This window comes from Ovis aries, chromosome 1, assembly GCF_016772045.2.
Source record: "Ovis aries strain OAR_USU_Benz2616 breed Rambouillet chromosome 1, ARS-UI_Ramb_v3.0, whole genome shotgun sequence".
Taxonomy (NCBI): domain Eukaryota; kingdom Metazoa; phylum Chordata; class Mammalia; order Artiodactyla; family Bovidae; genus Ovis; species Ovis aries.
Window position 1 is genome coordinate 14,118,576 of NC_056054.1, and position 25,594 is coordinate 14,144,169.

The 25,594-nt window shown below is 50.0% G+C and overlaps 3 protein-coding genes across 9 annotated transcripts in view; 2 read left to right on the forward strand and 1 right to left on the reverse strand.

Moving 5' to 3' along the window:
- Positions 1 to 6,416, forward strand: part of MACF1 (microtubule actin crosslinking factor 1) — a 326,239-nt gene extending 319,823 nt beyond the window's left edge. For 6 of the 7 annotated variants that reach the window (XM_060395413.1, XM_060395429.1, XM_060395401.1 and 3 more), the window contains 4 exons: positions 766 to 977; positions 1,516 to 1,626; positions 4,105 to 4,234; positions 4,949 to 6,416. In XM_060395413.1, coding sequence (XP_060251396.1) covers positions 766 to 977; positions 1,516 to 1,626; positions 4,105 to 4,234; positions 4,949 to 5,205 — 710 coding nt within the window. In that variant the 3' untranslated portion in view covers positions 5,206 to 6,416. The remainder of the gene's footprint in view (positions 1 to 765; positions 978 to 1,515; positions 1,627 to 4,104; positions 4,235 to 4,948) is intronic. The other variant, XM_060395547.1, reaches the window with a different exon arrangement.
- A 5,120-nt stretch (positions 6,417 to 11,536) lies between these two features.
- Positions 11,537 to 25,594, forward strand: part of LOC101120626 (bone morphogenetic protein 8B) — a 43,270-nt gene continuing 29,212 nt past the window's right edge. The window contains exon 1 of the mRNA XM_015091655.4: positions 11,537 to 11,889. Within this exon, the coding sequence (XP_014947141.3) occupies positions 11,553 to 11,889 (337 nt within the window). The 5' untranslated portion in view covers positions 11,537 to 11,552. The remainder of the gene's footprint in view (positions 11,890 to 25,594) is intronic.
- On the reverse strand, positions 21,329 to 22,478 carry LOC114114126 (proteasome activator complex subunit 3-like). The gene has a single exon (XM_042246011.1). The coding sequence runs from the start codon at positions 22,252 to 22,254 to the stop codon at positions 21,490 to 21,492; it is 765 nt and encodes a 254-aa protein (XP_042101945.1). The 5' UTR covers positions 22,255 to 22,478; the 3' UTR covers positions 21,329 to 21,489.

Sequence of the window (25,594 nt, forward strand, 5' to 3'; positions counted from 1 at the left end):
CTCCCACATGTTTACTTCTTAACAGTTCAGCCCAGATCTTTTCACTGTCCTGAGTTCCTGGACCCCTTTCTTAGGATTATTATCAACTGGATTTAAGTAGAAGAGTCTAGATCAGTGGTCCCCAACCTTTTTGGCACCAGGGACCAATTTCGTGGAAGACAGTTTTTCCACGGAACCAGGGGAGGGGGTAGGTTCTGGATGATTCAAGTACATAACATTCACTGTGCCCTTTGTTTCTAATCAAATGCCACTCCTGGTCTGATAGGAGGTACTGGTCTGCAGCCCAGAAGTTGGGGACCCTTATCTAGATGACGTCAATTTCAGTGATCTGTTTTTCTATACTGTTTCATTACCGCGTGTCCTGCAAGAGTTGAGCAAAAAGTACACATGTCCTGTGAGAGAGAAAAGAGGGGTTTTGATTTAACCTCGGAGGTTTGTGGACTGCTGCCTCTGCTTTCTCTTGACCCCAGGGGACAGTGGCAAGGCAGATCGTGACTGCAGCATGGGACGGTGCTTGGTACACAAAGAGTTCTTTATTACAGCAAACCAAGGGGTTCTTCATTAATGTGTCTGCTGTGGGTGAGAATCATGACAAGGCTGATAAATCAGGAATTTATCTCTATTTCAAAAGAAGCCGCAGATGGTACTAAACCTATAAATTATATAACTGTTTTCGTGGGGTCAAGCAGCTGTGTGACCATCAAAGATATATTTTTTTCAAGGTTAACTGTCACTGTATGTGTGTGTGTTTATTTCCTTTTCTAGCACGAGGTAGAACTAACATCGAACTCAGAGAGAAATTCATCCTCCCTGAGGGGGCATCCCAGGGCATGACCCCTTTCCGGTCCCGGGGTCGAAGGTCCAAACCATCTTCCCGTGCAGCCTCCCCTACTCGCTCCAGCTCAAGTGCTAGTCAGAGTAACCACAGCTGTACGTCCATGCCGTCTTCTCCAGCCACCCCAGCCAGTGGCACCAAGGTACGTACAGCCTCGGTGTGACCTCCTGCCCCGCTCCCAGCTCTGCACATGGCCACTGTTCAGTGTAGCCTCTGAAAGACTCCAGAGAGGAGACGCACTTGAAGACATAGAGACCAGGCTGGCCAGGCCCTGGTGGTACACAGATCTGGGCCTTTAACATGGCCGCAAAGGACGTTTAAATAGGAATTAAGTCGTTAGGTCCAAAGCGCTTCTTTCCACATATTCCCATTTTGAGTTTGAACCCATCCAGAGTTACTGATCTTGAAAATTCAGGCACTGTCTCTGCAGCTGGAGCTAAGTAAGAGAGAAGTTTGCTGTGATGATGGGTTGTAGCTGAAGAATGCTACTGCCTTTCTGCCTTGGCCCCTTTCATCCCGTTGGACTGATGCACATTTTACTTTGTTTTCTGTTTCTTTAAAATTTAGTGTCTTCTATTTATTATTTATTTATTTATTATTTATTTTATGTTCCCAATTTGCTCCTTTTGTGTTCCACTTTCAATTGTTCCCGTCCTTCCCTTTGGATTTCCGTTTCACAGACTCCGCTTCAGTTCTCTCGCTGTTATGACAAACCCTGGTTGGTAAACAGTAGAGCTGGCACCCCTGTCAGGGACAGCCACTATCCTGACCTCCAGCTGCCCAGCCCCGAGGTAGAGTATGGCTTTGCTGATTAAGGACACAGGGAAGACCAGGCCCTCGCTCATGCCGAGAACCTGACCGGCTCTCCCTCCTGACACGAGTCCGTGCTCTTTTCCATCTTTGTGGTGTTTGCTTTCACGGCTGATTCATCCCGTCCATTGTCTTTCAGGGGTTTCTAACTCGGATTCACCAAAATTGGAGATAAATAAGAGATGCCTGAGACTGGATTGTGTAACAACTTCCCAACAGTCCTTAGAATGATATTTGTTCAGGGTGGTAAACAGTGGTCATTCGTGGTGATTTATCAATATTGTTTATAATCAGGCCTCTTGGAGTCTCCAGATGTCATATCTGACACAAACGAGTTATGAACACTTGAAATTCAACGACGGTGCATGTTCAACAGTGTTCTACCCTTGCTTAGGACAGAAGAGTGGCTGGCACCCTCCCGCCTGGAGTCACATTGCAGGGGTGGTTGGTATTGCCACGCTTCTCCGAGGCTTGGGTGCTGCCCCCTTCAGCCAAGCACAGCACTTGTGAACACTGCTCTGAGGCTCAGGTTTTAGTTTCTGAATTCCTTGGCCCAGGCACTTGGGTTTCTATAGCCTTGATTTGAATGCACATGCCAGCGGTTCAGCATGTTCAAGTGCAGTCGTTAAAATGCCCAAGTGCTTTTGGAAGAGCAGTGTTTCAGAAATAACATGTGGACTAGCAGCTTGTCTGATAGTGGTACAGCTGGCACTCTGGCTCCTGCCAGGAAACACTGGGTTCTTGTGCCTCAAAGCATGACACTGCGTTTAGTCGTGTAAAGCTTCAACCAGTGTAAACAGGAGGTACAAGAAGCCAGTGTCCACAATGGACTCGCTTCTCTGGGTTTCATCCCACTTCAGTTCAGAAATACATCTGGCTTAGAACATGATCCGGGGACCCACTGACACTGAAACCCCCTGATTGAACCTGCCTATCCTGCTTTTTCTTTAGTGGCTCCAGTTTCATGAAAGTCTCAAAAGTTCTAGAATTTTTAATGTTTTGATTATGAAGTGCCAATCTCATAGGATTCTAATAGATCAGCTTTTCTGTCTTAAGGTTTTGCCTTTGGTTTCATTTCATTTCAAGGATTCATCTTCTCTTAATTACTGATACTCCGCACACTGTCCTGGCGCAGACTCCCAGCCCGACATCTCTAGGGCCACGTCTGCCCAGCAGCAGTACCTTCTGAAACTGGTGCTCTTCCTCCTGTGTGGGCCAGGAGGGTTTGTGCTGGAATGCGAATCCCTCTGTCGCTTTTGCTCTTTCTTTATAAAGAAAAAAGAAACACAACAAAATGGGTTGCTTCACTCTTTTCTTTGTATAAACATCTTAAAAGTCCTGGAAAACAATTTACATGATTGATTTCAAAGAAAAATTAGAAGAGTATGCTGTGGCATGAGTGATACTCAGAATAGATTTAAAATATTTTCCCTCCAAATTCTTTTTTTAAAAAAATATATACACTCAGATGGTAAAAGGAGCTACTACCAGCATCAGTAATGATAGCATACATCTAGCCAGCTCTTTGCCAGTTGGGGAAGTGCTTCTGCATGTGACTTATTCACTCAACAAGTTTATATTGAGCCCCTCCTCTGTGCCGGATGTAGTATTAGGTGCCTAGGGCGTGACAGGGAGCAAACAAAGTCCCTGCTTTTCTGGAGTTTCTGCTTTAACCTGGGAGATTTCAGGCAGCAAACAGGGAGCCTTCCTGGGCTGTTGAAGGGACAGCAGCAGGCCAGTGGCTGCAGTGGACTGAACAAAAGGGAGTATGTGGCAGCGGGGTTCAGAGAGGCAGGCTCCTTGCCCGGTTTCCAGGGCGAGAAGTGGAGGCATGCGTGCCAGGGTATGTTAAGTCCAGACCCAGGCCCTCTGGTCCCAGGCCGTTCAGAGCCTTGTTCCTCATACCACAGCCGCACTCTCATGTGCTTCTCCTAATCGTTTATTTTATCAGGTCAAGTAATTTAATCTTCACTCTACCAGTGAAGAAATAGATCTACTTCACTGAATTTACTGCATCTCTATAATAGGGACTGGAGTAATATTTGGATCTCCATGTTAACAATTTGGGATTATAACTCATATGTCACATATCTAACCCCAAAACTTTGATACTTTGGAGTATTTGGATTTCTTACCTTTACTCACTTATCATATTTCTGTTTGTTATGACTACTGTAATCTTAGCATTTGAGGATTTTTTTTTTCTAGTAGAAATTTGTCAGTGAGATAAAAGGCATTGGAAGACATTTTAAAACCTTTAATTGGCGCATGAAGGCTTTATTTTGGAAATGCTCAAAATTCATGACCTAGCATACTTTCAAAATAAATCATTGTTTTCCTGGACTTTTAACTAGCTTTTCAGTTTTTTAGAAAATGAGGAGGGCTTAAGTAAACCTTGTAAAGTGGAATTTCTGTCAACGGTTTCACCAAGTAAATATGACCTTTTTATTTTTTTTAAGGTTATTCCATCAACAGGCAGCAAGTTGAAACGACCTGCACCTGCCTTTCATTCAAGTCGAACATCGCTTGCTGGCGATACTAGCAACAGTTCTTCCCCAGCACCCACGGGTGCCAAAACTAATCGGGCAGGTAAGGACCTGCCCCAGCACTTCTCCACTGGGGATAAGGGTGAGGGGTGTGGCCAGGCTAGGAATCTGAGGAGCAGAGAAGGAGAGAAACACAGGTGCGGTGCCCAGAGGACAGCTGGCTCAAACCGTGCCTCCTGAGAGCAGGCGCCCCCACAGCCAAAGCCACAGCACCCGTTCGTCATCAGAAACCATTGTACAGGGGAGAATGTAAGAGGGGGAAAGGGCCTCCTGGAGCTGGGCCTTCCTGACGCTCCGTGTTTATGTCAGCTCGGAGCTGAGAGTCAGGGGAGGATCGCGTCTGCTCACCTCTGGACGTTCCTCCGGGGAACCTAGGGCTTTGGCTTCCACTTGCTGCTGTTTGCCGGCCCTCCTCGCCCCCATCCTTAGTCCGCCCATGCGGCTCTCTCCTCAGAGCCGAGGCCCAGGGCAGCCCCGCTCCACTCCGCCAGGGGGCGAGTGAGGTGACGGTGCTGGTGACAGAAGCTGCTTTCTGCTCCTCAGGATGCTTCTCAGGTAGAAGCCCAAAGTCAGAAAAGGCTTCTGCAACTTCTGTGTAGGTGAGAGAACCGAGACTCAGAAAGACTCTGGTTTGCCCACGGTCACTCAGCACGTCAGGTGGTATTAGGATCAGAACCCTGGCCTCTGGTTCTTTTGTTCTCCACCCACCCACCAGTGCTGTCTCTATTAAGTCTGCCCCTTTATTCTTAAATTCCAGACCCTAAAAAGTCAGCCAGTCGCCCTGGGAGTCGAGCTGGGAGTCGAGCCGGGAGTCGAGCCAGCAGCCGTCGAGGAAGCGATGCCTCTGACTTTGACCTTTTAGAGACACAGTCTGCGTGTTCAGACACTTCAGAGAGCAGTGCTGCAGGGGGCCAGGGCAGCTCCAGGAGGGGGCTCAACAAGCCTTCCAAAATCCCCACCATGTCCAAGAAGACCACCACTGCCTCCCCCAGGACTCCGGGCCCCAAGCGATAACACTGTACAAGCACCCCCAAGCCTCTCTCCACTTTGAATCCTGCTCCATGCATTGGGTGTATATTTATTCTGAATGGGAGAAGTTATATTGTTAAAAGTGTAAAAGAATAATTGTGTTATGAAGCTGCCTTATTTTTTTTTCTTTTTGTAAGTTACTATTTTCATGTGAATATTTATGTAGATAAAATTTGCCTCCTGGTAACCCTGTAATGGATGGGGCCCAGAAATGAAATATTTGAGAACAAGCAAAAAGGTCAAGATGCAAATGTGTATTAAAAAAAAAAGCCTCTAAATAGGGTTTCTGCGCGGTGCAGGGTTGTAAACCTGCTTTATCTTTTAGGATTATTCCTAAATGCATCTTCTTTATAAACTTGACTTGCTATCTCAGCAAGATAAATTATATTAAAAAAAAAAAAATAAGAATCCTGCAGTGTTTAGGAACTCTTTTTTTGTAAATCACAGACACCTCAATTAGTGAGAACCGAGGGGAGGGCACTTCTGATTGCTTTTTCCATTGTTTTTAATGTTGTGTGATTTTAGCTGAAGAGAGGGAACCTCATCTAGGTAATGTTTGCACATGATACAGCAAAAGGAGTTCATTGCAATACTGTCTTTGAATACTGTTTCAGTACTGGGTGTTTAAAGGACAAATAGCTGCTAGAATTCAGGGGTAAACGTAACTGTTCAGAAAACGTCAGAACATTGGGGTTTTTTAAGAGTCCTGGTTCATAACTTCCTATCCGACCTGGCCGCTAATGACTCCTGTGCTCACTGGGACCCAGGCCGTCAGCAAAGGGACACTCCCTGGTGGCATCGTGAATTACAGTTTGTTTATCTGCATTTTTTGCTATTTATTTAAAATGGTCGATCAACTTCCCACAAACTGAGGAATGAATTCCACGAGCCTATTCTGAAAATGTGGACATAAAACAAACACTCACTCGTCCTTTAAAGGAGTTCACCAGCACACTTGTTAACAAGTCCCGTTTGCTTCCGTCTTTTTTTGTGCGTAATAAAGTCAGCTGACCAAGTGACCATGAAGAGGGGCTGTCTGGGGCTCCTGATTTTTAGCTGCTGTTCCTTTTCAGCTCCGACCATGTTGCTGTGTGATTATCTCAATTGGTTTTAATTGAGGCAGAAACTGAAGCTCTACCAATGAACTGTTTAAAAACAAGACACACTTTTGTATTAAAATTGCTTGCAGTAACAAACATTTTGTATTTCCTGCTTTTTTTTTTTTCTCAACCATTACCTTATATATAACATATTACTCTGGGGAATGATTGTGTTTTAGGTACTTCAGTGTATTATTCAAATCCAGATATCTTGGATAAATTATGGAGCTCCTTGTAAGGGAACAAAGAAATACTCAGACGGTTGTTAATGTAAATCTGTAGGGCTATCTACCCCACTTACATCAAATAACAAATAACCAGTATGTAAGAACATTTCTGTTGTAGAAATCACAGGCCTTAGAGCTTCAGAATATGGGCCAGTTTCCCACAGTATGCTGAAATTTCTGGTTAAATGGTAGAATAAATAGAATTTCAGAGGTAGAAACAAAAGTGGTCATCATATCTAGCTCCTTTGTTTTATAGACAGAGAAACAAATGGGAAAGTGGGAAGAAAGTAATTTCCCGAGATCACATAATAAACGGCAGAAGTGGACCTTGAATCTAGTCCTTGGCTCCCTATCCAAGCCTGCCAGTTCTTTTCCCTTCAGCCCCTGGTTGGCTTTATAATAATTAGAACAGCCAAATATTAAGTAACTCTGACACAGGAATTAGACTAGGAAATAACTAGAGAACCTGAGAGGTAAGAGCGATTCAACCTCATCCACCTGCATCCTTGTTCACTGGGTCGCACTCCCCTTGTGATATGGGAATTCAGTAAGAAGGACACGATTTCCAGAGCTGTTTGAGGCCAAATATGGGAGAAAAAAAAAAAAAAAGGAATGTGCAGCCTGATGGATTCTGAAGCAAGAGCTTGCTTACTCTGTGGAATCAAATTTAACTTCAGACTGTTGGAACTTTGTAGGAAGGTATTTTCACTCAAAATCTGCTTACCCCTCTAGACTTCCTAGCTGCAGAAGCATGCTGGAAGGAGCTCGATCTCTACTTTCTCAGAATCTGGACCACAGTCACTTGTTTTTCTTACCAAGGAATTCAGGGTTTCTCTCAGTCTTTGCAACAAAGTTCAGCTAGGGTGTACTCTGCAGAAAGTGTATTTCCATTCAATAAACACCTGTGTGTAAGACCATGTGGAAAATTGAGGGATGACAGGAAAGGGGTTAAAACTGCAGTACTGTGGCACAAATGCCAAACAAGTAATGCAGACTTGATGTCTGCTAGGATAGAGGAGGGCAGGTTCTGGAGCCTTGAATAATAATAGCTAACATGTATTGAGTGCTTGCTGTGTGCCATCTCTGCTAAGGCTCTATGTACATTCTTACATAATTCACATCATAATCCTACAATTATGAGCCTCACTTATAGATGAGGGACAGCCTGAGAGAGGTTCAGTGACTTGCCCAAGATCAGAGTTGCCAAGTGGCTGGGGAAGCCCTTGTTTGACCCAACTCTGGACATGGAACAACAGGCTGGCTCCAAATCAGGAAAGGAGTATGACAAGGATCATTGTCACCCAGCTTATTTAACTTATATGCAGAGTACATCACGAGAAATGTTGGGCTGGATGAAGCACAAGCTAGAATCAAGATTGCTGGGAGAAATATCAATAACCTCAATAGGTAGATGACCCTTATGGCAGGCAGAAGGCGAAGAAGAGTGAAAAGCCTCTTGATGAAAGTGAAAGAGTGAAAAGCTTGGCTTAAAGCTCAACATTCAGAAAACTAAGATCATGGCATCCAGTCCCATCACTTCATGGCAAATAGATGGGAAAACAATGGAAACAGTGACAGACTTTATTTTGGGGGGCTCAGTGCAGATGGTGACCACAGCCATGAAATTAAAAGACAGTTGCTCCTTGGAAGAAAAGTTATGGCCAACCTAGACAGCATATTAAAAAGCAGAGACATTACCTGGTCAACAAAGGTCCATCTAGTCAAGGCTATGGTTTTTCCAGTAGTCACGTATGGATGTGAGAGTTGGGCCGTAAAGAAAGCTGAGCACCTAAGAACTGATGCTTTTGAATTGTGGTGTTGGAGAAGACTCTTGAGAGTCCTTTGGACTGCAAGGAGACCCAGCCAGTCCATCCTAAAGGAAATCAGTCCTGAGTATTCATTGGAAGGACTGATGCTAAAGCTGAAGCTCCAACACTTTGGCCACCTGATGCGAAGAACTGACTCATTTGAAAAGACCCTGATGCTGGGTAAGACTGAAGGCAGGAGAAGGGGACAAGAGAGCATGAGATGGTTGGATGGCATCACCGAATCAATGGACGAATTTGAGTAAACGGGAGTTGGTGATGGACAGGGAAGCCTGGCGTGCTGCAGTTCGAGGGGTCGCAGAGAGTCAGACATGACTGAGCAACTGGACTGAAATGAACTCTCCAAGAAACCTTCCCCATGCCAGTTCCCCTCAAGTTCAGGAGTTTCACGATCCCACTCACAGATCACCTGTCCCCACTTTTTCTGCCCTTCCAGACACTTTACTGGCCCCTCTGTCAGAGAACAGCCTCCATTCTGCCTTCAAAGAGACTGTTCACTCGTGACCCCTGAGGGCCACTGGAGGGCAGGGAGCTGGGCAGCTTCATCTCTGGCTCAGGGCACAGTGCAGATCAGCACCCAATGGTTTATGGGAATGTGAGGCTATCATTTTGAGAGCACAGCCATCTCCACTCATCCTAAACGGAGATAATTTGTATTACAAGAACCAGACCAGCGCTAGGGCTGCTTGCAGTCTTGCTGGGAGACCAGTATCATACAGCACACAATGGGAGAATTACAGGCTAGATCTGAGGCCCCCCCAGACTCAAAGAGGAAACGCAGAGGGAAGCTCAGGAACACAGGGACAAGGAAGAGGGCAGGAGATTTCAGAGACCTGACCAAGTCGACAAGGGGACACCCTCCACTCTGTCCCCTGCCTGTGCATGCAGTCACCAAGCCTTGTGGATTCACTGTAAAAGCCCTCCATCCCATCTCTATTAGAGGATCATTGTTGTCTTGACCCCTCGCATTACTGTACCTGTCTCCAGCTGTAGGTCCTGAGTCCATGCTCCCTCCAATCCATAAGTCCCCTCTGCATCCAGCCTCTGGTCAGGTCCTGGGCACTTTGAATGGCTAGTCTGAAACATTCTTACCAGGTTTAGCAATCTTGTAGAGATTTACCTGTTGGGTAAAACGAAGACTAGGCGTAAGACACCAGCAAGTGACTGGATTTAAGATTTTATATATTTTTAAGTTTGATGTGATCTTGGGGAAATCTGAATTTTATTGGATAAATCATACATTTATTTTGAAGTTGTATCTTTAACCCACACTGGGGTGCCATAACCATCTGCTATCCAGAGTCCTCACCTGGTCACTTGCCCCCCAGTCTTTCCAGGCTTCACTGAACAGCTCACTTGCATGTGCTTACCTACTCCGACCCAGCTCCACTGTTGTGTGACTTGAGGGAAGTCCCTTAACCCCTGGGTGCCTCTGTCTCCTCATCTGTTAAGTGAGGTGGGGAATGGGTGGTGCAACTCCCCTATAACAAGGTGTGAGCAGGAAAGAAATGACACAGAACATGGCTGGTACACGAACAGTGCTATCATCTGCTATCCTTATGCTCTTTGGAGTCGCGGCCTTCACACAAGCAATTGCTTCTACCTTGAAACACTCCACTCCTGACCAATTCACTCCAGCTTTCAGAGCTCAGTTTAGGTGTCTCTTCCTCTCAGTGCAGCTCCTTAACCATAAATGAAAAAACAAGGTGAGATTAGCACCTAGGGAAGGGTCTGTGCAGAATGGTGGTGGTGGTTTAGTCACTAAGTCGTGTCCAACTCTTGGGACCCCATGGACTGGGGCCTGCCAGGCTGCTCTATCCATGGACTGGGGCCTGCCAGGCTGCTCTATCCATGGGATTCTCCAGACAAGAATACTGGAGTGGGTTGCCATTTCCTTCTGCAGGGTATCTTCCCAATTCAGGAATCGAACCCAGGTCTCCTGCACTGCAGGAAGATTCTTTACCGACTGAGCTATGCGGAGCTAGTCAGTCGAGGAGCCCTGTCTCAAACCGCTGAGGGCCATGACAATTAAGATGCAAAAGATCAGGAAGGACGCCAGAGTTCCTTGACCGGCGGGAGGCATATCCCGCGCGGCTGGACCCGCACCGGGGTCCAGTGGGCGCACAGCAAACCTGGAGATGACAGCGCGGCTGCTGGAGCTGCTGGGGCGGCCGGCCAGAGGCGCCGACCGAGAGCGCGCCGGAGCCAGGTGGGTGGGCGCGCCGGGAGCAGTGACCCGACAGGTGTCAGAGGTCCCGGAAGGAGCCCCCAAAGACTCACACAAGAGGACTGCGGGGAAGACGCTGGGAGGCCGGCCAGCAGCTGCAGTGGCGGGAAACTCTGGCCCGGATGCTGCTGCCAGAGGGATGAGACTCACTCTCTAGACTTGGCTGGTACCCGCGAACCCCTCCAGCTCTAGACCCGACTGAGACGTCTCGGGTCCTGGGGTGACACCCCACGCACCAGGCAGGGCTGCCGGGTCACTTCGGGGGCCAGACGAAGAGTTGGGATCCGGCTCCGGCAGGGCGATCAAGGAAGGACACGCCTCTGCGGGAGCGCAGGATCTGATCTCCCCGACCGTGCTTCTACCCTGGGTCCCCAGTCCGCGCGCCTCTCGACAGCGGAGCCAGCAAGGGAAGGGGAGTCCAGGACAACAGCTGGCCCCAGACAGCACTACTGCGGATTTCTCGCTGTATCACCTACACCGAGTCTTATCTCAGTCTCCATCGCCAGGCGCACAGAGCCCTTTTCCAGAGCCTTGTCCCCGCCCCTGCGCCCCCATTGGTCGGGTCCGAGGGGCGGGACCCGACGGCTCCCAGCGGGACAGAGAGAGGCGGCCGCGGCCCCTCGGAGCGGTACAGGCTTGGTCCGCACCTCCCCGAACCCGACGGCAGCTCTCCCTGCGCCTCTAAGCTAAGCGGCCTCGGCAGCAGCCGGACTGTCGGGCGCAGCGGAACGGACAGACTAGCCGATCGTCCCTGGTTCCCAGAGGAGCTCCTGCCCGAGGCGGTGCGGCCGCAGCCGACGGTCCGGGAGCTCTAGGGGTCGCGCAGCGTTCGCGGGCGACCCACGCCCCGTCCCGCCGGCCCCAAGCCAGGCCCGCCGCGCGCCGTCGGGGCGGCCCCATCCGGGCCCCGCTGGGAGCGGATGCGCGCGCGGTGAGGCCGCCGGGTCCCGCCATGGCCGCGCGCCCCGGGCCGCTCTGGCTGCTGGGCCTGGCGCTGTGCGCGCTGAGCGGCGGCGGCGTCCCCGGCCCGCGCCCCCCGCTCGGCTGCCCGCAGCGCCGCCTGGGCCCGCGCGAGCGCCGCGACCTGCAGCGCGAGATCCTGGCGGTGCTCGGGCTGCCCGGGCGGCCCCGGCCCCGCGCGCCCCCCGCCGCCGCCCTGCTGCCGGCGTCCGCGCCGCTCTTCATGCTCGACCTGTACCGCGCCGTGGCCGGCGACGACGACGAGGACGGCGGGGCCCCCGAGCGGCGCCTGGGCCGCGCAGACCTGGTCATGAGCTTCGTCAACATGGGTGAGCGCGGGCCCCGGGCGGGCGGCGGCGACCCCGGGGGACGGCGGCGGGCTGAACGGCCCTACGGGGGCTGAGCGCGAGCGGCGGGGGCGTGCGCGCCACCTCGCGCAGGGGGAGCGCCTGCTGGGGGCGGGGAATCCTTGTCGTGGACAAGGACCTGCGGGAGGAAAACCTGCCCGGCTCAGGGCAGCGAAGTCTTAGGGATGTGGGGGTCGGTGAGCTGCTGGACAGACAGGGACGGACGAGGAATGTGAGTCCCAGAGGTGTGTGCCTTCACCCGCCCCCAAACACCCCCGACGGTAAGATCCTGTAGTGTTAGGTGGACGCAGGTAGTGCCAGGAAGACAGTCTGGTCCTGGCGAGACAGATGAGTAAACAGAGGCTGTGATGCTGTCCCTGTGATAAGGGCGGTATGAAGCGTGGGACAAAGTTCAGCGTGGAAAACCCTGGTCACGGCATCAAAGCACCAGAGTTGAGGTGAGGACCCAGATGTCCTGAGCCCACACCGAGCAGCCTCTTGCCTGGGTCACCTAGGGGTGGGGGCAGGGGAGGGGAAGGCGTGGACTCTGAGCTCAGTGGGGCAGGGACTGTGGTCTTGTCACCCTGAGCTCGCATCTGGGACTTGGCTTGTCGTGGAATGAGTATCCAGCCCCAGTGAATGACCCAATGGGCAGTTTGAACCCCATTTGTTCTCCCCAGCAAAGCCCAGCTTTTCTTCTCTGCAGAAGCTATACTCCAAATCATGGAGCCATTTACCCTTTTCTCAAAGATCACCTTTACCATAACTAAACTCTCTTTAATCTACATTCATGAACATAGGTCTCCCATCTGCTTTGCTTCCTGCCTGTGGCCAGTGAGGGGCATGGATCTAGGCTGCTGCAGACACCAGGCTAGACCTGGGGACCAAGGACCATAGCTCAGGCCCAGGTGGGGAGAGCCATGGGACCCAGAGCAGGGAGAGGCCCCTTGCCAGGGCCACCAGCCTCCCTCCACCTTGTAACCCCCCAGCAACCCTGTTGGCAGACATGATATTCATCCCCATCTCCCAGATAAGGACGGTGAGGCTCAGAGGGGCGGTGTCTTGCTCAGGACAACGTGACCTCTGTGTGGCTGAGCTGGGACAGGCCCAGGTTCTTTGGACTTCCATCCCAGGCTCAAGGAGGTGACAGTTCTGTGTCAGGAGATCAGGCTTTCATGGTGGAAAGAGCTGTCAGAGGGGTTTCGGCAGGGGGACCCAGGGGCCAGAGCGACAGCAGGTTTTATGCATCTTCGGCCATTTGCTTCCTACTGGTAGGGCAAGAAGAGGGGACAATCTGGGAGGCCTGTCCCCTCAAACCAGAGCTAGTGATGGGTTCAGGTGGGAAAATGAGCCATAGGAGGTAGTCGTTAACCTCTGCTGAGAGCTCAGGACTTGGGCTGGTGGGTTCAAGATGCCACCTTTGTGGTTAGAGATGGACAGGGTGGGGAGCTGGGGATAGAGGCGACCATATGTGGAACTGAGGCTGGAGCTCTGTGCTGGGGACAAGCTGACTCCGGGCACAGGACCAAGAAGAGCTGTGGATACAGCCCCCATGAGAATGCCCCCACGGGAGCCCTCCGTGAGTGAGTCACCACCTAGCCCAGGTCCCTCTTTCCCCAGCAGCCCCCGGGGCAAGGGGTACACGGCCCTGGTGGCAGCTGCTGCTGTGAGTGAGCAGCACCCTGAGCTCAGGACCTGGTTCCCCTCCTGCCTCTGCTGTGTGGTCCTGGGGAAGTCCTTGCCCTCTCTGAGCCTCAGAGCTCTAATTGTAAAATGGGTTTCCTCATGGTCTGTCCTCAGAGTTGTTGTGAAATAGGTTGATAGAGCAGAAAGTCAGCCCCCTTTTAGGGGGAACCCAGCCCTGCTCAGTGCTGACCCCAGCCTCTCGCAACTGCTGCTCAGCCTTGGTGTGGATGTGTGGAAATGTCCCACCTATCTTATAGACACGTGAGACCCAAAAACAGATTTTTAAAGCCAACCAAAGGTGTTCCTCAGTTCAGTTCAGTCGCTCAGTCGTGTCCGACTCCTTGTGACCCCATGAATCGAAGCACACCAGGCCTCCATGTCCATCACCAACTCCTGGAGTTCACTCAGACCCACGTCCATCGAGTCAGTGATACCATCCAGCCATCTCATCCTCCATCGTCCCCTTCTCCTCCTGCCCCCAATCCCTCCCAGCATCAGAGTCTTTTCCAATGAATCAACTCTTCTCATGAGGTGGCCAAAGTACTGGAGTTTCAGCTTTACCATCATTCCTTCCAAAGAAATCCCAGGGCTGATCTCCTTCAGAATGGACTGGTTGGATCTTCTCGCAGTCCAAGGGATTCTCAAGAGTCTTCTCCAACACCACAGTTCAAAAGCATCAATTTTTCGGCACTCAGCCTTCTTCACAGTCCAACTCTCACATCCATCCATGACCACTGGAAAAACCATAGCCTTGACTAGATGGACCTTTGTTGGCAAAGTAATGTTTCTGCTTTTCAATATGCTATCTAGGTTGGTCATAACTTTTCTTCCAAGGAGTAAATGTCTTTTAATTTCATGGTTGCAGTCACCATCTGCAGTGATTTTGGAGCCCCCAAAAACAAAGTCTGACACTGTTTCCACTGTTTCCCCAACTATTTCCCATGAAGTGATGGGACCAGATGCCATGATCTTCATTTTCTGAATGCTGAGCTTCAAGCCAACTTTTTCACTCTCCTCTTTCACTTTCATCAAGAGGCTTTTTAATTCCTCTTCGCTTTCTGCCATAAGGGTGGTTTCATCTGCATATCTGAGGTTATTGATATTTCTCCTGCCGATCTTGATTCCAGTTTGTGCTTCTTCCAGCCCAGCATTTCTTATGATGTCCTCTGCATATGAGTTAAATAAGCAGGGTGACAATATACAGCCTTGACGTACTCCTTTTCCTATTTGGAACCAGTTCCTACCAGTTTTTTAATAAAAACGAAGACTTGAAGTACCATAGGCCTATAAATGTAGCAACTTGTGAAGCTGTTTTACCAACCTCATTCCATGGCCTCAGAGAAGTTAAATTACCAACCCAAGGTCACACAGCACATCCATGACGTCATTGAGGCTAAGGATTCTAAATTCCAGTTTCTTCCCACGCCACCTCTGCGTGCTTCCATGGAGATCTAAGACTTCTGATGCTATGGATTAACAAGCCGATCTTTGTTCAGGGGAAGCCTGGTGTGTGGGCAGGTCCAGCCAGCTGTCAGAGGGCCTTCTTTATTCTGATGTACTAATTGCACTAGTAAAACTTCTTCAGTTGGAGCAGTTTAACTGGTAATTATGTGGGCTGATGCAGGGATTAGGCAGCTACCAGCGTTGCTTCCTCCTTTGGAGGCCCCGGCCCCAGGCCCCTGAAGGTCCTCGGGCCCTGAACCACCCTGGAGTCTAACAGCAGAGTCGCTGCGGCGTCAGCACCCACGCTGAGGCTCCCACACCTGTGGCCTCCAGCTCCCCTCTGCTGCTGGCCTCACTGGCTCCTGAGAGGCCAGGCCTGGGGCTTGCTGGGCCCTGACCATCAGCAGCACCTGTAGGACCCAGAGGCCTGGGCCTCTCAAAGGCTTCCGTCCAGGGGTCAGGCCTCTGTCCAAGCAGACACTTCAGGGGCTGAGTTGTGACTAGCAGGCCTGTGCTGGGGACCAGGGCTGTGGTCAGAGCCGGGCCCCACCTGGCCTGCCTGTCAGTCTCTGCCCGTGGACTCTTGGCTCCCTTTGGCCAGGACACAGAGATAGGTAGGTCTGGGACCTCGAGGAGTGGACAGAGCTGGTCCCTGGTGTCGCCTGAGCTCCAGGGAGGAGACCCTGAACTGGGAGGCAGCACCCAGGGTCTTGGCCCTCCTGGGTCCTCCGTTGATTCCTGCACGTCCCTCCCTTATCTGGTCCCTTCTCAGCCCACTGCCCACCCCTCCGCCCAGCTCAGGTGTGACTGGCTGGACCCCGAGTGTCTCAGGCTGGCCTGGCCCCTCCAGAGAGAGGCAGGAGAGACACCTCTGGTATTCCTCCTGAATCCTTCCCCACCTCCTGTCCGCAGAGTGGGGGTGCCCATGCTCCAGACTGAGAAACTGAGGCACAAACAGCACTGCAGGCTGACGTGTCATCAGAACTGAATGGGACCGTCTTCTCCTTTGTCCTGACCCTTCCCTGAGCTGGGCTCCCTCATTCCCGTGGTCCCGGGCAGCTGAGGAGAGGGGTGTGAAGGAGCTGAGCTCTTGGGTTCGGGAGAGGCAGGGCTCCATGGGAGTGAGGAGCCTGCCCGGATCCTGTTCAGTCCCTGACCTTGAAGGAGTGACCCCTCACCTCCATAAGCCCGGGGTCACTTACTTTGCTTCCTTACTGCAGAGTTCTTTCATGTTTTCCTGACTTCACTCCACAAACGGTCCTGGGGCGCTTGCTCTGTCCTGGGCTCCATTCCAGCTCCTGGAACATAAGAGGGGACGAGACAAAGACCCTCCTTGTGGAGCTGACCTTCCAGTGGGAGAGACACATGCCTGCCCCTCAGCCGCAAGGTGACTGTCACCTGGCCCACACAGTGACGCCCTCCCTGGGCATCAGGAGGGGATGGCCAGTGTGAGGACGGGCAGGACGGGCTGGCGTTCTGAGCCGGACTCAGAATTTGCCTCTTGACTCCACCTCTGCTGCCAGTGTGATCTGGACTCTCCAGTCCACCTCTCGGAGCCTCCGTCTCCTCCTCTGTAAATGGAGATGCTCATGGAGCCCACCCTGGAGGCTGTTCAGGGGCCGTGTGAGCAGACACCCAGTGACGACCACATGCCGAGACCCTCCATGTCTGTCCTTCCATCTCATCTCACAATTACAGTCGCATCTTTGTTTTAAGAGGCTCAGAGAAGTTAGGTGGTCTTCCCAAGGCCACACAGCTGGTCATCTTCCTGCCTGTGTATCTTCTGCTCTTGTCCTACACGGAAGTGGCCTCTCCCCCCGGCCCAGGGCCCATGATTAGGTGCAGTGGGTGCTGCTCAGTTGGACTGTGTTGAATGTATGTTGTAAACTGAGAGTCCTATTTTTAAAGTGTCTTTCTTGTGTGGGGATTTACAGATAAAGCATGCTCACTGTACAAAACTCAGTTTACAGAGGAACACGTAGCCTGAGTGCCCCTGGGAAACCTACTCCTACCAGCCCATCCCCTCAGGCAGAGCCGCTTTCTGATTTCTGTCACCAACCAGTCCTTTGATCTGTTCCCAAACTTCATGAGAATGGAATCATAGTACAATACTCTGGGTCTTTCACACAATGAATTGTTATTGAGATTCATCCATGTTTTGTTGTATATATTGTTTGAATATAAATGAGTTGTCTTGCATTGGAAATCATGCTTATTTGGGACATTTGGGTTGTTTCCAGTTTTTGGTTGTGCATAGAACTGTCTAAATATCCTTGTATATATCCTTGTACACAGGTATACTAAACCTGGATTTCCATCCTGACTGTGCCACTTGGGAGCTGCGAGACATCACACAGCTTCCTTTTAAAGTCTCTGCACCTCATTTCCTTTGCTTTAAAACAAGGTTCATAGGGACTAACTCCCAGAGTTGTGTAGGATCTGTGATACATACACGCAGGTCAGATGCACACCTGCTACACAGTAGGAGCGTAATACGTGGGAGCTGATGTATCACATCCTGTTTCTGAGCCCTTGCTCACATTGTACCCTCTGCATAAAATATACTCACCTCCATTTCTTCTAAAAAGGAATGGGCAGGGGTTTCCATAAATCTGACTCTTCCTACCCTGCTCCTCTCAAGGAGACAGACTGCTTCCATGATCAGAACCCTCACCCTTGATCGCTCGTATTTCTCAGGATTTGTCTGTATGATCTGGGGGCACATCTAACCTGTCTTTTTGCCACCTCCCCCCAGGAAACTGTAAATAACCTGAGAACAGGGACCAAACATGAGTCTCATGGCAAACCAACCCCCCAAACAAATCCTGCCCCCGACCCCTGTGCGGCCAGCTCTCAGGGCAGACTGGCGATGCTGAGGGAAAGAGGCAGTGGGAGGCAGGGAGCACCGAGAGCCAGGGGAAAAAGCACAGAGCAGGGCCCGCCTCCCGTCTGTGCAGATCAGCTCCCCTCCCCTGGGACCTGAGTCCCTGCAGGGCCCTGCCTGGAGGACCATGGCCTCAGGAGGTCGCTCTCAGGCACCTGTTGATGGAAGAACCTTGTGAACGGGTGACCACCCCCCCATCCCAGTATCGCCACCAGAGCAAGTCTGGCGCCACTTATATCACATGGGCTCCAAGTCTGCAATTCCACGTGAAGGGCCCCTAACCTGACACATGATGCCCGGCAATCCTCTGCTCCCTTGGGCCTCAGTTTCCTCATCTATGCAGGGTGGCCCCGAAGGCCTTTCCAGCTCCCACCAAAGAATGTGCCCCCGCCCTCCCCACCCACTGGTGGCCGCCCACACCCCACCCTGGGGGTGAGGCAGGCTCGGGGAGGGAGCACACGGCCAGTCCTCACAGGCACGCACTCAGAGGGACAGAGGGCGTGTGTCACCATGACCGCGTCCTTCTGGAAAGCCCCACAGTTCGGGTCTTTCCTAGGTTGACCTGGAGGAGCCGCATCCTCCTTGCTCACATCTCCTGGGATCTATTTTTGGCCGTGGCGGGCTTGATGTGGTGCGGCGGGCGGGTGCCCCTTATAATTTGGTCTCTGAATCTGGCTGAGGTCTAGATGGCAATTATGAGCATGGAGCCATTTATGGAAACAGGTCCTGAAAAAGTCAGTAATGAGAACTGACTAAAAATGCCCCAGAATGAAGCAGCGCTGAGATTCCTGAGTGGGAGGGAACCCTTCAGGAGGCAGAACCGGGAGGTGATGGAGTCCGCCCCTAGGACCTGGGGCTGCGGAGACTGGGTCTTGTCTTAGGTCTGAGGGGCCCCTTGGCCTCGTTACCAGTGGGACCAGCCAGACAGGCCCAGCCCGTCTGCCTCCAGGGCCCCGGGGGAGCCTGTCCTCCTTGTCAGGCTGTGAACAGAGGCGAGTCCCGCAGCAAATAGAGAACATGGGTGGCTTCAGATGGAGGCCCGAGGTGACCTGGAAGCCACTCCCAGACCAGCAGGACCCCCCAGTTCAGGGACTGCACTGCTGGACACTGAGTCACTGTCCTGGGGACCAGGGGCCCTTGGGAAGAGGAGCTGGACAGCCCCTCTCCGGGCCCAGGGGACACGAGGGGCTGGACGAGCAGACCACCGAGGCCTCCCATTTCCACCCAGTTGTTCAGTTTCTGCCTCCAAATTGGTCACCGTCCGGAGGACAGATAAGCCAGAGATGGGGACCCGGGGACAGGGAAAGGGAGAGACTGACAGGCTGATGTGTGTTGGGGTCAGGGGAGGGCAAGGACTCCCTGGACTGGGGAGTACAGCTGGACTGAGAAAAGAGTAGCCTTTATACTTGGTGGGATGGGGCAACCCCCGGGAGAGGGCTTCAAGGAGGGTCTCCGGGGAGGGTGTTTATACCAGATGGTCCAGGAGACCATGAGGATGAGCCGGGCCAGCTCAGGAGGCCTGGAAGCAGAGCCAAGCTTAAGACCCTCCCATGGGCCCTGAGGGGCTGGGGAAGGGCTTGAGGGCAGGAAAGACTGTCAGGACAGGAGATTGCATTTTCTTTTTAAAAAATTTTATGGAAGTATAATTTATTTATAATGTATTAATTTATGCTGTACAGCAACCTGATTTAGTTAAATATATACACGTGTCTTTTTCAAGTTCTTTTCTCCATTAGGTTATTACAGAATATTGAGCAGAGTTGGCTGGGCTGTACAGTAGGTCATTGTTGGTTATCTATTTTATTTATTTTATTTTATTTTTTTCAAAGTACCTGTATTTTTAATAATTTCTTGACATGGTAAAAGAATTTTACATTACGATCCAAGGGCAGTAGGGGGAGGAGGAGGCGTACTGGAACAATCCAACAAACAAAAAGGGAAACTGAGAAACACAGGATGGGAGGAGGGAAGGGTTTTAGCTGGAAGGGGTCTGGAGGGTGGGTAGGGGCACTGCCCAACTAAAATGCAATTGGTTTGTTACTGAATACTATTCATGGGAAGACAGCATCCGAACTCCTCCTCTATAGCGTAACGGGAGACCAAAATGATGCGCTCAGATGGAAATATGATTGGAGGTTGGAAGACAGAGATGGGGCGGGGAAGGGGCAAGGATAAAAGTCAGCAACAGACACTGAGAGAAAGAAAGAGAGCCACCAACAGACTCTCCTGGAGTGGCAGAATAAAAACGTAGGAGTTGATGAGGGTTAACACAAAAGTTGTAACAAGTGGTATCTCTGGAAGATTTGAGAGATAAGAGGCAACTCTTCTATGGCTGTGACTGGCTCGGCAGATTTCCACATACACACACCGTGTGCGTGCGTGCATGCGGATGCACGCACATATACACACCAGTGACCACCTTCCCGGGGAGCACAATACTACAAATAAGAAAACATCTTCCCCAAAGGGAAAGCCTTGTAGCAGCAGCAGCATCTGGCCTCACAGCTGCAGACACCCTTACCCCAACTTACAACTGGGCTGGGAAGAGGCAACCAGGGGTCAGAGGACAAGCCTTTGCAAAAACGCCCAAAGGGACCTGAGTCACGGAGGAAGCGGCCTTCCCCACTCCCTCTGCTTCTTTTCTCTCAGCTCACCTCCAACTCACAGCCTCAGGCACCAAAAGGCTACACTATCAGGAGACAATGGGCCCTGGTGGAAGAGGACTAAGACACCCATCACCTTCTAAACAGAGAGTGTGTGTGTGTGTGTGTGTGTGTGTGTGTGTGTGTGTGTGTGTGTGAGAGAGAGAGAAAAGGCGAGAGAGACGGGGTTCACAGGTGGGCAGGGCGGGGAGAGGGGAGGGAAGGGCATCAAGTACAGCAGCAAGGCGTGTGTGCTGCACGTATACGTATATATTTATCACACACATACGTGTATGTGAAAATCCTAGTTATAAAAACATCTGAAGGAGCTAGGGGCTTGGCAGAAGAAGATCTAAGGTGTTTCTTGTCATGATCAGGTTCAAGGTACAATGTATGTAGACGGGAAACCCTCAGTCATCACCAGGGCAACTGTGGCAGGGAGGATCCGACGTCCCAGAGTGGCAAGGGACACTAACCTTCCTTCCGGAAGAGAGGAGTTGGTCCCCTCCATCCCACCCCAGTCCCTACAAAACACCAAGCACGTTCCTTCCAGTTCCCTCAGCTTCTAACCAACTCATCATCAAAAGGAAGAAAACACAAAGCCCAAGACACAGGAGGGAGCCGGGGAGAGAAAACACAAGTATTCTTGTGCCAGGATCCTGCACACGCAAACCTGGAGTTCTCCAGAAATTAGGACAGGGGGGCGTGGGGGCATTAGAGAAGGAAATAGAAGAGTTCCTGAGGCCTGAAAAAAGAGGTAAACACGTCACAGAACTACATGAGAGTTTCATTAGACTCTAACTAAAAACAGAGAGAGGTGTGATTACTATTTCCAGCCAGTTTCCCCATCACGATAGTCATGTAACAAACCAAGGCAATGTCGGTCTTGAGCCAGACTCACAGAGTCCCCTGACCCTGGCCCCGGCCTCAGTACAGTGTCTCTGCATTGCTGCTCCGGGGCCGTTTGATCTTCTCAATATTTTTCAGGATCATGTCATGTAGAGTGACATATTGATTCCTTAGCTCTGATATGATGAGCCGAAGGCTGATATATTCTTTCTCGTCAATCTCTGTCACGGTGCGACGATAGTCTTCCACATGGGGATATTTAGCTATTTTAGAAACCAATTTGGCTCTTGTAATATAATATCTAGAAATCTGGTCCAGATAAGATGCAGCTTCACTCTCAACAGTTCTTAGTTCTGCAACTGTCTCCTCCTGAATGGACACCCCAAAGTTGTTCCCATCTTCTATCCTAGGAATCAGGAGTTGTACCCACATTTTGACCGTGTTGCATTTCTCAATCAGCAGCCGGATCTCAGGCTTCACTTTCTCAATAATGTCCACCAGCTGCTGGTTGCTTTTTAGCATCCTATTGGGCATCACAAACACCTTGGTTCCCTGGAAGGCCTCTTCACATTCATCCAATCTTCGCTTCTTGTAAGTGGGACCATCCAGTCCATCATGGCTGTTGGTGAGAAAAATGGGGTCAGGGACTGGGAGATTCATGTCTGAGTGGATCTGAGTTAGGTCATGGATGTTTAGGATTGGTTCCTTCAAAAAACTATCAAGTTCTAACAACTTCTTTGGGAAAAAATTTGCCACCAAGTCTTCTGCCTCACTTGTGATCCGCTCCCTGAAAGAATCAACCTTGAGCTTCACTTCCTGATCCACCTTCAGCAACGAGGCCATGGCCGGGCCGGGCCGTGTCCGCTCCGCTGGAGACCGGAGGCGCTGTGGGCTCCGGGGAGGGTGTCAGAAGGAAGGGAGAATCTCGGCTGCTTTCAGGACGCGGCCTCCCTCGCTGGGTCACTCACTGATCACTTGCTCCCTCCTTTCGTGCGGTCGGTCAGCCAGCCCGCCTGCTGCCTGTCCCTGCTGCCTGCTCCCTCTCTCGCTCGCCCTCCCGGCTTTCCGGTTATCTATTTTAAATATAGTAGCATGTACATGTCAATCTCCAGCTCTCAGTCTATCCCTCAAACTAATATTTCCAATTCAAGCTTAGGATTATAGACTTTACTCAAAAGCTTTTTTTTTACATTTTATTTTTCTATTTTCTTTTGCACTGAATAACTTGGTCCTAACGACATTCATATGATCATTGCTGTTGTTCAGTCACTAAGTCATGTCCAACTCTTTAATAGGTATAGAATAACATCATCATCATAGCAATATGCTTACTGAAAAGTTAAGATTTATTTTTAATTTTGTCCTTAAGCTATTCTACTAGGGATATACATCAAATTATTCTGTTTGAAAATTACTTGAAATTATTCCTCACTGTGTGGTTAAGCCACCAACTCAATACACCCACCATTTGTTTACTTTATTTTGCGTTTTAGTGTTGGGTATTACTTTTCGGTTTTATATTTTGAATTATTTTTGTTTTATACTTATGTGAAATAGTTTACAAAATTTACAAAGCAAGGGACATTTGGAGAGACCTAGCTTCCATGCCTGTCTCATACACTATGTCTCTGCCCTCTTCCTCCCATAAAAGGTAACTACATTTTAAAAAATTAATTCATGTATTAATTGTTGGCTGTCTGGGTGTTCACTGCTGCTGGCGGGCTTTCCCTGGTTGCATCACGCAGGGGTGGCTCCCTGGCTGCAGAACCAGGACTTCGCACTGTGGCGGCTTCTCTGGTGGAGCACAGGCTCTAGGGCCCCTGGGCTCAGCAGTTGCGGCACAAAGGCTTAGATGCGCTTCGGGATGTGCGCAAACACACAAACATTTGGATTGTTTCCAGTGTTTTTCTGTAACATATTACAAAACTGGGCTATAACAAATAGTCTTGTATGTACATCTTTTTGTGTTGTACCTTTGGGACAATTTTTAAGCAGTGAGATGTCTAAGTCAAAACATGTATCATTTTGCTAAATGTTGCCAGAGTCCCCTCCATGGGGATTATGCCATTTTGCCTGCCTGCCTGCCAGCAACACATGAATGCTTGGTCTCATCTTAGAGTGTCTTAATTGAAAGATTTCTCCAATGTACCGCATCTAAAGTAACACCACACTGAACTGGAACTATAACTCCAATTTTTAAGATAGATATATCCAGAAAAATAGAAATCAATACAGACATATGTTTATGTGTGGGTTCAGATTTGTTGCTGTCATTCAGTTGCTAACCCATAGAGTAAATTAAATGTGCATGAACCCATAATGATAGAAATAAATGAATGGATAAGCATGGGAGGAAGAACAAGTCTTCTTTTCAAAGAAATTCCAATTAATAAATGTAGAGTGAAAGGAAACAGAAAATCACTATTGCAGATAGTGCAGTAATAATCACTACAGGCAAGAGCCGCTCCTGGTGCTAAATTAGTGGGCAGAAGTGTGAGGGAAAACAAGGTATATGCACAAATCTCAGTGTTTCTCCCTCAAGATGTATATCATTTCCAAAAGAAAAATAATGACATTACAGTGAAGATATGTGGCAGATACCACCTTAACCAAAGAATTAGTAATCACTAGTAATAATACACGGAGAAGGCAATGGCACCCCACTCCAGTACTCTTGCCTGGAATATCCCATGGATGGAGGAGCCTGGTGGGCTGCAGTCCATGGGGTCGCTAGGAGTCAGACTCGACTGAGCAACTTTACTTTCACTTTTCACTTTCATGCATTGGAGAAGGAAATGGCAACCCACTCCAGTGTTCTTGCCTGGAGAATCCCAGGGATGGGGGAGCCTGGTGGGCTGTCGTCTATGGGGTCACACAGAGTCAGACACGACTGAAGCGACTTAGCAGCAGCAGCAGCAGCAGTAATAATACATGTTGGAATTATGTCATTCAATTTGATGTGCTCAGTAGGGGACATTATATCCATGGTATTCTTCTCCAAAATCTGTAACTTCGATTTAATAATGAGAATTCGAGAACACATCAGATAAACCCAAACTGAGGGACCGTCTACCACATACCTGACCGATGACCTTCATAATGGCAAGGGCAAGAAAGACAAAGAATGGCTTAGCACTTGTTACAGGTCAGAGCAGATCAGGGAGCCCTAACAAGGAAATGTGATGTGGGATCCAGGGTGGAATCTTGGAACAGAAAAAGGACGTAAGCGGGAAAACTGGCAAAATTCTAGAAAGGTCTATAATGTACTTAATAGTATTGTACCAATATCAGTTTCCTGGTTTTGAACACTATGCTGTGGTTTGGTTATATAAAATGTTATCAGTAGGGAAAGCTGGGTAAATAATATGGAAAGTCTTTTACTGTTCTTGCAACAATTTTTCTCTTAATCTCAAGATCAAAAATCACTACAAAATGGAAGTTAAAAGCATAAAGTGACCCCACATACCCGCTTTGCACCCCCTCTTGCTGTCCTTCACAGAGCTCCTCCCTTACAATGATTGTCTGTTTTCTACCTGATTTCCCCACTGCGCATAAACTTGACGGGCACAGGGGCTGGCCTGTCTTGTAGACTGCAGTTTCCCCAGTACCAAAGTACTGACTTGCATACAATAAGCACTACTTTCAAATGTGTTGCATAAATGAATGAATTAATGTTCCCAGATATGCCCAGGGAAAAATGAATGGAAAATGAGTGTTCTTAGAAAACCTCCAGAGCGTGAGAAGACAGCATAGGCAGGGATCTACTCCCACGTGCCCAAAGGTGAAATTATGGGACACTCCACCCCCATGCAAGATTAGGAATTCCTACCCTAGATTCTGCAGATGGAAAGAATAATTTACTACCCAGAAACCTTACTTCAAACATCAGCAGTCCCCCCCAGGACATTCACAGAGACAGGATTCCTGGCAGGACTTATCTCAGATGGCCAGGAGCCAGAACATAGGTCAGGCAGGGACCACCTCCTGCCCTGCGGCATCCCCACCCATCCCCCCCTCTCTGCCTGTCTGAATCTGCCAGGGGACCTGGGAATGAACTTCCCAACTCCACAACCAGCAGCAAATTTTACCGGGAAAACCCAGGAAATCACATTGTACAGACCTTGGCCTTTCCCCTAAACTCCCTCTACAGAGCATCCCACAGCTGCAGCAGGGTGGGAAGGAG

Coding starts and splice junctions, on each gene's coding strand:
- LOC114114126 (XM_042246011.1), bottom strand. CDS start 22,254: ATGGCCTCGTTGCTGAAGGTGGATCAGGAAGTGAAGCTCAAGGTTGAT.